Source organism: Chelonoidis abingdonii, chromosome 1 (assembly GCF_003597395.2).
Source record: "Chelonoidis abingdonii isolate Lonesome George chromosome 1, CheloAbing_2.0, whole genome shotgun sequence".
Taxonomy (NCBI): Eukaryota; Metazoa; Chordata; order Testudines; family Testudinidae; genus Chelonoidis; species Chelonoidis abingdonii.
Genome location: NC_133769.1, coordinates 88,401,419 through 88,415,919, shown reverse-complemented (window position 1 = coordinate 88,415,919; position 14,501 = coordinate 88,401,419). Strand labels below are relative to the sequence as shown.

General features: G+C 42.1%; 1 protein-coding gene across 2 annotated transcripts in view; it reads left to right on the top strand.

The window, feature by feature from the left end:
- The window catches only part of NTN4 (netrin 4), a 96,848-nt gene extending 84,005 nt beyond the window's left edge, over positions 1–12,843 (top strand). The window contains exons 8-10 of one of the 2 annotated variants that reach the window (XM_032798622.2): positions 2,047–2,115; positions 4,874–5,044; positions 10,789–12,843. In XM_032798622.2, the coding sequence (XP_032654513.1) occupies positions 2,047–2,115; positions 4,874–5,044; positions 10,789–10,925 (377 nt within the window). In that variant the 3' untranslated portion in view covers positions 10,926–12,843. The remainder of the gene's footprint in view (positions 1–2,046; positions 2,116–4,873; positions 5,045–10,788) is intronic. The other variant, XM_032798623.2, reaches the window with a different exon arrangement.
- The last annotated feature ends 1,658 nt before the right edge of the window (positions 12,844–14,501 follow it).

Sequence of the window (14,501 nt, the reverse complement as noted above, 5' to 3'; positions counted from 1 at the left end):
GGTGAGTGCTTACTCATGACTAGTCTTAATGACTTCAGTGCAACTACTCGTGTGAGTGAGCATTCACCAGCAGAAGGTTTCCACAAGTAGGGCCTTTGTGTTTTGGAGATTGACAGTACACCTGCTTCCTAAAGTCATTCCATCTGATCAAGTCAGTGCAAATGCCACTTTCTGCATGTGCACTAAATTGCATGATAAAAATTCTGACTGCACATTAAGTGGGGAGAAAAAAACCTAGTGTCCTTCCATGAGACTTTTAAATATTTTTTTTCATTTCAAGAGCACAATAGTAATTAATCAGCAAAATACAGAATAACCATCTGCAACATTTCCTTTTAAGCAAATTTTGGCTGGTACAAATACAAAGATAGAATGAAAAAAGACTCGCTTCTTATTTTAGTACTGTAATTCAAAATAGAAAGGGTTTTTTTTTCCCCCTCCCATCAGATTTTGTGCAAGAACTACTTCCTCTTGGGCTAAGATCTTGTGAACCTGGAGCCCCATTTTCTACCTGACCTCCTGAAATCCAATTTTCAGCTGACCTCTTGAAGATAGGGGGTTGGACCTTGACCAAGCAAAATAATAAAGCACTGTGCTTGACTTTGGGCATGTGATCCAAGTGTAGTTGGAACTACACACAGGCATAAAATTAAGCTCCTGCTTAAGTGCATTGCTGGCTCAGGGGCTTAAAATGAAAACCCTGGCAAACAAATGGCTGCACTATAAGACTGTAGTGCAGGGGGCATACTACAGAACATCGCGAGCTATACTGGGAAATCCTTAGGCTCAGGCTCGTTTGCACCACTCCTATGGCACAATTGAGATGGACAGCTGATGGATCTCCCCAGCTGAGCATTCCTTTGGCATAGGGGAATCCTTGTGTGGCACAGAGTCAGAGCCAGTGGGAGGTTGGAGAGTTTGTATTATTAAAAGCTAAAAGTTGGAAGATTCCAATTTTAAAATAAATAAACTTGACATCTAATTAAAGGTAGCTTGTATGTTCTGAAAGACGAGCTTGTGCTTCAGTTACATGAGTGCTTTTCAAAACTGGGGAGATGGGCATGCACTAGGGCAGGGATCAGCAACCTTTGGCACATGGCCCATCAGGGAAATCCACTGGTGGGCCAGAACAGTTTGTTTACCTGCAGTGTCCACGGGTTCGGCCGATCGTGGCTCCCACTGGCCGCGGTTTGCCGTTCCAGGTCAATGGGGGCTGCGGAAAGCGGCATGGGCCAAGGGATGTGCTGCCCGCCACTTCCCACAGCCCCTGTTGGCCTGGAACGGCGAATCATGGCCAGTGGGAGCTGCAATTGGCCAAACCTGCAGATGCTGCAGGTAACAAACCATCCCGGCCTGCAGTGGATTTCCCTGATATGCCTCATGCCAAAGGTTGCTATCCCTGCACTAGGGAAACAGATGCTCAGTTATGTCTCACCTGGTGTCCTGTGGTGTTTTCAAACCTCGTTGTGGGCAGAGTTGTGCTAATGAAAATACAAGTAACCATTTGCCCATACAGTCTGCCTGGGTCTGGCTCTTGGTTACCAATGCTTGCAGCCCCTGCGTTCTCGTTCCCTGTGCAAGGTTACAAATAGTGGTGGGGAGTTGTTCTTTTAAGATGTGCCTCATGTCTGCTGGGAAGTGATGGAGCCCTCAAAATCCTCTCACACAAATCACTGAATAGGCAGTCATTGGGTAATGACTTTGCTGGCCTGATTCTCCTCTCACTTACTCAACTGTGAAGCAAAGTTATTCAAGGGAGGTCAGTAGAGTTACACCATGTAAGGCTAGTATCAGAGAAGGACAAGGAATGAAATCCAGGCCACAGCAAAGTTAATAGCAGAACTCTCTCTAACTTCAGTGGGGCAAGGATTTCACCCCAGACTCTGTCTCTACCCACTGGGGCTGATCTAAACGAGCAGTACTGGAGTGAAAGGTTCTATATCCCATTAGTTACCCCCTGTTCCAGTCCATCCCCACCCTTTGTTGCACGTTTCAATCTTTTGAGTACCATCCATGAGGCACTCTTGGTTTGGTTTGTTTCCACAGGTAAATGTGAATGCAAAGAACAAGTTTTAGGGAATCCCGAGGTCTTCTGTGGAATGAAATACACATATGGTGAGTTACAAGATGGACACATTCTTGTTGGGTTGGGTTATTGTTAGCACATAAAGGGCAGTTTGGGGATCTGTGTAAGAACAGCAGAGCTGGTGCTTACCCCATAAAAATGGATTAAAACAGCAGAAGCTGAAGAAAGGAGGTAATAAAGTTTACATCTCTTATTGCAACTTACAGGAAAAGCCAAGTCTCAGAGGTGGATTCCCATGAACACTCACTAGGCACATCACTTGGCAGACACCCAGTTTGCCTGTGTTCTGATTATACCCAAGATAATTTTCAAGGAGCAATTATAAAGAAAATTACTTATTTATTTACAGATTTGGAACTCTACCCTGCATGTCTTTCATCCCCAAGACACCCTTGATTTTCAGTGGGAGAACTGGGTGCACAAGAAAAGCAGGACAGGACCTTTATTTCATGGAAGTTGTCACAGTATTTAGGCAATGTGCAAAATATATAATTATGAACACACACACGCACACACACACACACACATACACACATATACACACTGCGCATAATGGCCAAGCATAATCAAGTGTCCTGCTTTATTGTCCACCCACTCACCACTAGAAAATCCCCTTCGCTGGAGGACCAATACTAAAAGGAAGACCTTGTCCAAGAGGTCCACCCTGCACCGTTGCCTAGAGGCCATCAGCACTAAGCTCTGATAACTCACAAGAGCGAATGATTTCCCTGGGCATAGACCATTCACTGAGAAGACTCTTCTGCCAACCCTAAAGAGTTCACTCCTAAGGACTGGCACCCTGTCAACAAGAGCTCACCAGTTGGAATGGGGTGATGTTAGAGCCTTTGCATATTGAAACTTAAAGGAAAAAGGGGAAAACTTTGCCTATGGTAAGCCGTGCAGCTGTATGCCAGTGAACTGTGCAGGGGAAGGAATTCTTTGTATAACACCCTCTTCATTTCGTGAGCTTTCAAACTTTTTTGCACCTGCTCTGTCTCGTGCTAGAGTTTAAAATGCATTGAGAGATAATCCATGCCATAACAGACTGCGGAGTGACCCACAAAGAGAAGTTCAAGGAGCCGCATGTCATTGAAATATGGCCCTGGCTTAGCAGTATTAGAAAAAAATCCGTCTCTGCTTTGCTTTGCTTCCTGACTGCGATAGTGACAGTGTTTAATCTAGCAAAAGATAAGGAATAAAAGCAAAAAAACAACTTCATAAATCTTATCTGAAGTGCACTCAGGCCTCCCACCCTTCCATTACTCAGTGTTGCAGGTTGTCAGCTAAATTACAGAGACCACAGCTGAATTGTAGGGTTCATCATGTGCGTGAAGTGAGGGGCTGCAGTGTAGAAGAGAGTCTTCTTACACTTTTTAATATGGACTCTAAATAAAGCAACATCAGAAGAAGCTGTTAAATACCATCACGGCTCTCCAAGAGGTCATTTCTGCAGCAGCCTGCGTAGCATGGTAGCAGGACTATATGTCCACACTGCAGCTGTAGGGGTAATTTTCAGCCTGGGTAGATGTACATGAGCTAGCTTTGATCAATCTAGTTAATTGAAAATAGCAATGTAGATTAGCCATGGCCGCATGGGCACAGAATGGTGAGCTGCCCAAGTGCCATCCTGACTGAGACCCTAGGTGTGTACTCAGGCGGCCAGCCCAACCCACCACCCGCACTACCATGGCCACACTGCAACTTTTAGTGCGCTAGCTCAATCAGAGGTAGTGTGGGTGTGTTTACCCATGCTGGGAATCATGCCTCCAGAGCCAGCACAGATATACCCAGCAGGTTTTGTTCACAACACCAAGTGCAGAAAGCAAAACCGGTCCACAGGTATGGAAACACTGCTCTGCATCATACAGCTGGCACACACCCATCCCAATGAACGCTGAGAAAAGATCTGCTGTGAGAAGAATATGGGGGTGACTCCGGGCATTAGTGAGCCCAAACGCCGATGGGCAGTGGCCCTCATGTTTTAGTTTAGTTACTCGGGCATGTGCAGGAGTATCAACAGCTAGAGATGAGTGGGATGGTCCTCTTCAGGTGCCTGTCATTCTATTTCGTGTGCCTTGACAAAGGTTTGCAATGGCAGGAGCCTAAAGTTTGGTTCCTAAAAGTATATTGAAGCTGAAAAAGCAGCAGTTCCCACTGACCTCCATGGAAGCAGGGGAGGGTGCTTAGCATTTTGAAAGTCAGGCCACTCAGCATCTCCTTACCCCATGGTCTTTAAGATGGGTGAGCATCTGGCACAGTTACTGTTCAAATAAAACTAACCTAGCATTCTCTCCAGCAACTGCGAAGTATTGATTTCTGCATGTCACTAGTCTGACAGCAAGACTCGCAGGATATATCTATGCTACAGTTGCAGGGTGTGATTGCCGCTCAAGTGCACATACCTGAGCTAGCTTTAATCTAGCAAGCTCAAGTCCCGGAGCAGGGAAGTTAAGGCAACACTCGCTTTGATGAGAGCTAGCCGTGTGAGAACTGCAGAGGGATCTGGGTGGGCTTGTACAGCCCCAGCTGACACCCATTCTGCTGCAGCTTCACTGCTTCAGCTGGTATCCAAGCTAGCTAGATTAAAGCTAGTTTAGGTCTGAGCTGCAATCACACCCTGCGACTGCAGTGTAGACGTACCCATACTGGCTCAGCCTAAAAATGGAAACTCTCAGACTAATTCTGCAATGTATATTCACCTTAACTATGTTACTCAACACTGCATTAGAAAGAAGGGTGGGTGTGACCATTTTATCTATTGCTGCTTTTGAAATTGTGCCTTCCCAGTGGTGAAAGCAAAGATTTTATCAGCTCACGACAAAGGCTCCCATGCAGAAGTAAACGTGAAGATCAAGAAAGTGTTGAAATCAACAAAGTTTAAGATTCTGCGAGGAAAGCGAACTCTCTACCCGGAATCCTGGACTAACAGAGGCTGCACTTGTCCAATTCTTAATCCTGGTAGGTATTTGGCTTGGACTCTGTGAAAAGTATGCCCCCGTCAAGTTTATACTGATTTCTTCCTCATTCCTCCACCCCATCCTCCAGCGTATTTAATTTATAGTCCCACACTAAGACACTGGATTTTACTCCATCATTTAAACTCCAAGAGGAGTCTCAGTGGAATACTTTTATTTGGTATAGAAAATCCTTATTCGCATCACGTGTTGTGAATAGTGAAACTACCATTTGTAAAGCAGAATTACAGTAGTACAGCTTTACATAGTTAATCCACCAGTCACTCACTGCTCTCACTGCTGAAAGCAGCTACATGTACAGCCAGGCTTCTACAAGATAGAGTTCTTTTCAAATCTAATTTAGCTTTAGATCCATAATAACATGTTCAAGTTTTAAGTTCTAGATCTGGTTACTGCTGTTATAACCTTCTCTCAAAGGAGCACACACTTAGAATGCTGTCTTCAAAAGCAGTGTTGAATTCATAGAATCATAGACTGTCAGGGTTGGAAGGGACCTCAGGAGGTCATCTAGTCCAATCCCCTGCTCAAAGCAGGACCAATTAATTTAGACTAAAATGACACAGAAGAAGCTCTTTCTTTGGGTGTGGGTGGGAAGCTTTAGCTTCATCATCTTTGCTCATCTTCTTTCAGTGAACAAGTGTTTAGGTTTCAAATGAAGTGTAATCAATGCTGATAAAACAATGCATGCTGCCTCTGTGATTGTTGCAGGAACCAAGAAATTCAGAGGCAGAATTTTTCAATAAAGAGAAACTAAAATCCACCTAAACAATCTTTTTTACTATTCAAGACAAGCGATCAGATAATAATTAATTTAAGGGGGACATTTTCTTTTTAGAGTGGGAGCCGTGTTAGTCTGTATCAGCAAAAACAACTAGGAGTCCTTGTGGCACCTTAGAGACTAACAAAATTTATTTGGGCATAAGCTTTCATGGGCTAGAACCCACTTTGTCAGATGCATGAAGTGAAAAATACAGGAGCAAGTATAAATACATGAAAGGATGGGAGTTGCTTTACCAAGTGTTAGGTCACTCTAACGAGATAAATCAATTAACAGCAGGATACCAAGGGAGGAAAAATAACTTTTGAAGTGGTAAGAGAGTGGCCTATTACAGACAGCTGGCAAGAAGGTGTGAGTAACAGTAGGGAAAAATTAGTAATGGAGAAATTAAGTATAGGTTTTGTAATGACCCAACCAGTCCCAGTCTTTATTCAGGCCTAATCTGATGGTATGCAGTTTCCAAATTAATTCCAGTTCTGCAGTTTCATGTTGGAGTCTGTTTTTGAAGTTTTTTTCTTTGAGGTCTATTATTGAGTAACCAAAGAGACTGAAGTGTTCTCCTACTGGTTTTTGAATGTTAAAGTTCCTGGTGTGAGATTCGTGTTCATTTATTCTTTTGCATAGGAACTGCCTAGCCCCTACTATTACTCACACCTTCTTGTCAACTGTCTGTAATGGGACATTGTGGAGATTTTTGCAATCTTTTGTCGTCATTAGAAATATTGCTCAGTGTTTGGCTTTGAATCTAACATACAGAAGGTAAGACAGATGTACTTAGGAATTCTTTCTAATATACTTCCCATGGTACAGGGGTTAGGGTGAATCAGCATCCTTATGCTTAAGTTTATTATTTAAGCACATAAGACCTTGGATCATCGCAAAAATCCATAAACATTTTAATGTGATAGATACAGGTTCTTAATGTTTCCATATGCAAAGCAAAGGCAAACAGGAAAGACCAGGTTCTGATCTCAGCTCTACTGACATAAAGCTGAAGAAACTCCATTAAGGTTGAAGAACGAAGAATATTATAGTTCAGATATTCAGCTGGTGTGTAACAGTGAAAATGTATTGACTTCAGTGAAACCCTACTAATACACACCAGCAGAAGCTCTAGCTCCGTATTTCACCAAGTTAAAGGCCAACCACAGAGTGAATTAATATAAGTCAGACAGCTAAGAAGAGTCGGAGATGTGGTCTTTGGGGCAAATATTCAAAAACATACATTCGGTACACATCAATTGTAAATTTATGTAAATGTACAAATTGCTCTTACCTATGTTAGTTTTCAGTAGGTGAAGCTTAGTAGCAGTTAAATTTCTGCATGCTGAAAGAAGAACTGAGAAATATCTGCCCATGCTGGGGATGTGGTCTATCAGGGAGAACCGTTAGAAATATACCTTTGTTACCTCTGATAGCACATTCACTTCAGCTATGCTTGTGCCCCTTTTGTGTTCAACTTTATGGGAGCATTTGAGAATTTTCCTATCAGAAATGTTTGTGAAAAGCAAAATGGAAACTGCGCTTTAATTTTGCGCACACACGTATTTGTATATACTTCCAATCAGGGAACAGAGCCAATTCTATGACTTATGTGGGCAATCACAAGCAACATAGCTCAGATTTTCAGTTTTGTGGCCCTGATCAACCACTGTCCTACTCCGGTTTTATGCAAGTGTAAATCTGGAGTAAAACAATGACAGACCATCCAATATTGGGTGAATTGTTTGCAATCCATCCATACCGTAAAAATACTGTTTAAAATTAATTGAATGAGTTCAAGTAATAAATAAATTTAAGGAAATAGTAATATACTCACAAGTATTCCCTGAGCTGGAAAAGGGTCTAAGGCCCTGAATCTTCAATGAGATAGCATGAGAAGACCATGTACCAACACAGAGCTCTGCTGCAGGCACCAGAATCTTCTTCCATGGAGCTCATCACTGGATCAAGTGATAGCTTTTATTTGTAGTCTTATGATAGCTGATGTTTTTCTTAATGCCCCAGCTCCTGGAGTCCTGTGATTGCAAAAGAATCTCAGCTTTCATTTAAAAAATAGTACGTTTCTAGCCCTCATGATCATAAGGAAAAGCTTGAAAACATGAACCAAGTGCACTGTTCACATTGAAAAACTAGAAGGCAAGTAAAAAAGAACCCAATTTAATTAATTAATTTTTGGCTAGTTGGCAGTAATATATTTGTAAGTTAAATGACCCATTTACTCTTCTCTTAGCATAGGAACTATAACCTTCAGATCAATAAAAACCATGAACAGTGGGACAAAAAGTCAAAGCAGATATGAAATTATTTCCTCACACATAACTTCTCAGATAACAACATCTCCTAAAACATGAAAGAGATCAAAGAGCAAAATAGTGTAAAAATATGTTTTCATTCTGTCCCAGCAATACAAAGCAACAGCTTGGATCTTAGAGTTTTCAGCCAGAAAATCTAAAAACACTCATCAAATCGCACCACCCTGTTGCTCAGATGATAAGCTCGCTGAGTTCCTACAAGGAATATTGCCAACACACACACAAAAGTGAACTAAGAAGACAGTAAACACAAAAGATTTAAGTATCTCAATTACCTTCAAGGAAACAGACTCCACTTCCTAATCGCAGCTCTGCCAAACATAGGAAAAGAACAGAGAGTTCCTCACAACTGAAAGCAAGGAATTTGAGATGAAATTCACAACCTTGAAGAACAGAATGAGACATGTAAGGAAGCTTTTTCGTTTTATCTTTGCACTTCCATAAAGACAGCTCAGCAGCATTTTTAAAAAAACAAGTCTACAACATCAACTGCTAATTAAAAAAAAACTTGTTCCTATACTCAGAGCTTCATTCATGCCAAGCTGCCTCCTGTAGGGAGATTTTATGATCCTTTGAAAACTGATGTTTTGAACAGAAATGTTAATAAAGCCATAGTGAGTGCTCTGAAAATAGCCATACTGTAATATGTATCCTGTGTTTACCTTACAGAAAGATGACTGTGTGTGCCCAAAAACTCAGATGTAACAGATAGTAAATTGTATCAAATTATATAAATATCTCTATCCCCTTTACCTGTGGAGTTGATACTTTTAAAATAGCCTTCCCCTGTTAAACAAAATACTGCCTACATTGGGCTAAATCCTCAGCTGTGCATAGGGAGTTATAGGTGGCAAAGATGGCTCTAAACCAGCTTTCTCTTGTCCAGATCATTAGGCTGTTTGGGACAAGTTAGAGCACCCACATCCCTGACATGCTACCTTTGGAACACTCCCTACCATGCTCAGGGAACCAGAAAAGTCTAGTGCAGAGGCGATTATGCCATATTTACAGTAGCTGTGGCTGTCCTTTACTCTGTGTTTGTACAGCCCCTAGCACAATGAGGTCCTGAGCTTGGCTGGCGCCTGTGGGTGCTATCATAATATAAATAATCATCATCATCACCATCCCCTGACTCCAGAAGGATCCTCAGCTGCCCTTCTAGGACAGCTTTCAGATTCCTGTGTGCCCTCAGGATCTGGCCCAGTGTTTCTTCACATAACTTGCAGCCTTATATGAAACATCTAGGGCCTCATTCTGCCCCCCACTGGCCCTGACTCAACCAGGTACTCAGAGAGCATGTGCCTAACTTGAAGCATGTGAGTCATTGCACTGACTTCGATGGACTGCTCCTTTGTTTAAAGTCAGGCACATGCTTAAGCACCTTCTTGAATCGGTGCCAGTGCCAGTAATCTGGTATAAATTAAGCAATTCCACTGCAATGAACAGAGTTACACCTGTGTAAAATCTGGTGAGTTGAGAATCAGGCCTGTAGCATCAAAAGCATGTGATGGAGCCATGTACCAGGATTCTGTGTCACTGCTTTTCACGGGATTGTGAAAGCATCTAGAATTCAGGCAAGATTTTTGAAGGACGCTGCTAACATATCTCTGAAATGTCTGGGTGAGGCAGAATTTAATGAAGCACATTTTGGTTTGAATGCAAGCCCTCAGGCACCCTCCAGGTGCTCATTCCAGTTCTTCTAATAGCCCCATTGCCTCACTGGAGTGTCTCATAGCTAATTGTGTTCCTACAGGCATTTAACCTGCAGCTGTAGATTTCCATGACAGGATAGGAATATATATGAAACTTGCCTTACTGATCTGCAGCAGATCCTGTATTTTTAAATATCTAAAACTCATTAGATAAATTCAGTATCGGTGAGAACGACTGCTTTGCTAGGTTACATTATTCTAATCTGTTTACATTATGAGCCTGAATTCACTTTTAACCCTAGAGCTAAAAATAATGTTGTGGAAATATTTACATGATCTTCCCCTTTAGTGCCACCCTTATGACATGTGTATACACGCACACACACATAGACAAGTTATACACACGCCCTGCCAACTTTGCATGGACAACTGGGGCTCAACAGGAATGAAATCTGCCCCTGTGCAGAAGAAGGTCAACCTGCATTGTGCAGGCGGTCAGACTAGATAATCATAATGGTCCCTTCTGACTGTAAAGTCTATGAGGCTTGTGGATCATTTATGTCCCACATGTGCCCTAATCTGAGGATTTAAGTGGGGTCTGAGTGATGCATAAACCTTATGCTGGCTGCGCAGGAGTGAATTTAACCCAGCAACTTCTATTAAGTCTGTAAACAGAGGATATGAAAATGAGCACCTTTTACCCAGCACCCTCTCCTCCTCTATCTCCACAGCTCTTCCCACATGCCACTTGTCTATATAGAGTGAGTCACCACCAGATTCAGAGCTTGACAACATCATCTCATGCAGATCTCACTGTCAGTTGGGCCACAGGGCTGACTTTGATGCATCTCTCTGTGTATACAGTATTTCTACACAAATGTAGGGTTTTTTCCTTCAGAATATCTACTTATATTAACTTTCAGTATAGATACCTTTTAAAGCATTTTGCCATACAAACATTGACCGCTTTGATGATTTACAGGCTTGGAATACCTTGTAGCAGGCCATGAGGAAGTACGGACTGGGAAACTGATAGTCAATATGAAAAGTTTTGTCCACCAGTGGAAATCAGCTCTTGGAAGAAAAGTCTTGGAGATTTTAAAAAGAGACTGCAACTAGAAGTGCATGAACAGGTAGGACATTTCTTTATGCACAAAATGCAAACTTCGCAGACTAAAGACCTCTGAAATGAAAACTGGAATGTAAGAAAATAGTTCCCAATGTGTAGTGTGGTGTTCCAATTCATAGGCTCTGTCTAGTTTAACCCTTCCTGGTCAATATTCATGTACTCTCCTGGATCTTCCTTGGAAGGGTGCTCATATGAGCCAATGTTACATTTAAAAAATATAGGGTTTGATTCTCATCTCACATACCTAAATGTAATTCTGAAGTAACTCCACAGAAGTCAGTGAAGTTACACACTATAAAATTGGCATAAATGAGAGGAAAATCATGCCCATAAACTAAAGAGGATGGACAAAAAAATTGCTTCCAGTTACGCCAGTGTAAATCCTGACTAACTTCAGTGAAGTTGAGGGAGTCCCCTGTATTTACACTGCTGTACAATGGTTGAGTGTATGTCTTGACTGCAGTCATTAGGAGTGATTGGGGCTTGGGCCAAAGTACAAAGCTAGCTTTAATCCTCATAGCTTGGATCCTGGAGCAGTGAAGCTGCAGCAGCTCATGCTTCAGCACAGGCTGTGCAAACCTGTCTGCAACCCTGGATTTGCAGGGCTAATGACACTGAAGCCTGCACTGCTGTGGTGTCACTGCCCAAGTACCTGAGCTAGCGAGATGGGTACATCAGCTCAAGCTGTGGTCACATCCCATGATTGCAGTATAGCCAGACCCTAAGATCAGACTTTGGCCCACTACTTATAACAGTTTTCTGTAGAACTGGCGATATTGTTTGTATCAGTGGGAGAGCTCTGTTGGCAACACGTCATTTGCAATTACTCTGTAATAGCACAAGGTCTGATTAGGATGTGCCATCATCAAAAACAGTTGTGCATTGCATGCTTTTAAAGGAATGTGTAAAATTTAAGTTAGGGCAAAATTGTCTTTTCACTTACACCAGTGTGAACCTGTTGAAGTCAGTGGAATGACTCTATTTTTACACGGGCATAACTAAGAGCCAAATCCAGCCTTTTGTCAGCAATGTTGTTTTACTAAAGAGGTGCAACATATGTGAAGTTTTGTCCGCAAAGTGTTAAAACTGATCCTATCCAAATGTAAATATTTCATTGTATAAAGCACTTTACTACCTGCCGCTTCATGGTGTGGCAAGTTTAATTTTGTTGGAGACAAAAGGGGGTGAAGTTGGCCTATGAACAGCCTATTGAAAAAGAAGCACTCCTGAAGACCCCTGAATGTGGACAACATTAATGGTATAAAGGGAATAGTCCTCTTTGGTCTTGGCACTGACCTCTCAGAGAATCCAAGGATGCACTCTGAAAGATAATGTACTTGCACTGAAGTCCCAATTTCAGACCGGAGTTTGAACCCGATGGGTATTGACTATAATGAGACTTCACAAACAACATAGAGAACAAGAATGCAATTGCCAGAGGATAAGAACTCTGCCTGCGGACAAAGAGATGGACTTGTTAAGTGAAAAGAACTCTGTTTCACATATCATAGCCCGGTAATTCATGGCAGACCTAGAGCTTATTTTATTTTTGATGTTAGTATTTAAAACAGAACATTCAATTTGATTTCCCCTGTGTTTTTATTTACAGTATATATGGTCGTTTTCCAGTTTACCACCAATTTATGGAACATATCACAGTTATTGCCATTCCCATCACTAGATTATACCTTTTCTGTAACTCATCTTTAAACTTCAGTACATAGAGTGTATTCTGTTCATGAGCATGAGGGGAAAAAATAGGAGGCACTGCAATGCCATAAAAATTACAAGTCTGCCAATCTGCTTCACAAATGTATTACTCTTTCAGGGTCGTGTTGGCTCACAAAAATTATACTATTTTGGTAATTTGTTTTTATATCTCATGTATGTAATAAATATATGATTTCAGCAGCCTCACCACTCACTCCCATTTAAGTAATATTGTTCTGACACCCACAATGCAAGGAAAAAAGAAAGCCATTGTACAGCAGAATTTTATTCTCTTTGATGAAACTCAGCCCTTGTGCAAAGAATCAGCACAAGGCTTAAGTACTAGGTAACTCACGTTTTTGTCCTATTTTGAGAGGTCTCAAAGATAGGCCCTCTGCACAGGGGTAATTTCATCCTTAATGTCTTTAGACTTAACCAGAATCTGGTACTCACAGAAAAGCAGAGTGGCTACACATGAATATCAGGCCAGTGATGATCCAAATCATGCTAATCCATTGCTAATCCGTGCTAATCCATTGTCCCTCCAGCTCTCATTTGAAACTGAAAAGGGAAGATGCTGTGGGAAATTAAAACCAAACCAAAAGCCTACAGCTAACAAAACAAAACAAAAGTAAAATAATTCACAGGTGCTGAAAAGGAATGGCCAGAAGGCACAGGTGGTGAACTACTCTATAGGTAACACCTACTCTTAGATATGCACATCCTGGGTGTACTCTGTTAAACAGTAACCAAGGGGTTAATTATCTCACAGTGGCACTGATTTCTCTCCTTCCAGTTCTTCCCTAATGGAAAAACATAGAGGACTGGAATCAGGAGAGACCATATTCTACCCTTGTGAGTCTGGGTTTGCCTCACCGTGGAAGAAGTAGGACTTTTAGCTTCCGGACCCCAGGGAGATCTGCATGGATCTTTGAGTGGGGAAAGATCCATGCAGACATACGGGGACTCCACACCAACTCTAGAGCTCTCTTCACCCTTCTGGCTCTCTTGCCCATGAAATTCCATTCCGGCTCCAAAGGAAAAGTAACAGAGCCTCAAACTACATTAGATTTTCTGCAGATTCTCTGAGCATTGGTGGGGGAATGATATAATTTTCCTTGGCCTGCCCCCTTCCTACACAGAGCTGACCACATGGTCCAGAACAGGGACCAACAGTCAGAGCCACAGAGGCTATTGAACCTTCTCTTCCACAGAGGCAGGAGAGATATATGTGCAGAGACTACCTCCACCCCCAGATCAACATAGATGAACTGGCCTAGTTTATGCACAGAGACTTACTTAAACATAGTGCAGATTGCTGTGTTCATAGTGGCTCGAGGTCTTTGGTCGCAGTAAACGGGGCACAATTGCAAATGACAATCAAACCAGCTCTTGTAAGTCTTATTAGTTAGTCTGGAGACAACTATACCAATAAGCAACTTGACAGCACCTGCAGAGGAGGGCTGTGGCTTCAGAGCAGGTGAGGCTGATGGTCAGATCTTTTTTATCTTTTGAAATCCATTTTTATGCTTAAGGAAAAGCACAACATTTCAGTAAGGGTGTCCAGTAACTAATGACTATATTTACGTAGTAGTGGTACAGCATTGTGACTCTTCACTAGCCAACCTGCTTAAATCTCTAAAGTGAATTAGAATGAGCTAGAGAGGCAGAATCTGCTATGGGAAGAGAGAGGTCTGCTTGCAGTGTATTATCTGGGCCTGTGACTGAGGCAGTCCACCCATGACGGCAGGGTAGGATTTATTTTTTAGGGAAGATAATTAGCCTTCCCTGTGCCTGCTTCTTCCTTAATATTTGCACACACATCAGTTGTAGCACAGAATTTCTGTAAAATGCAT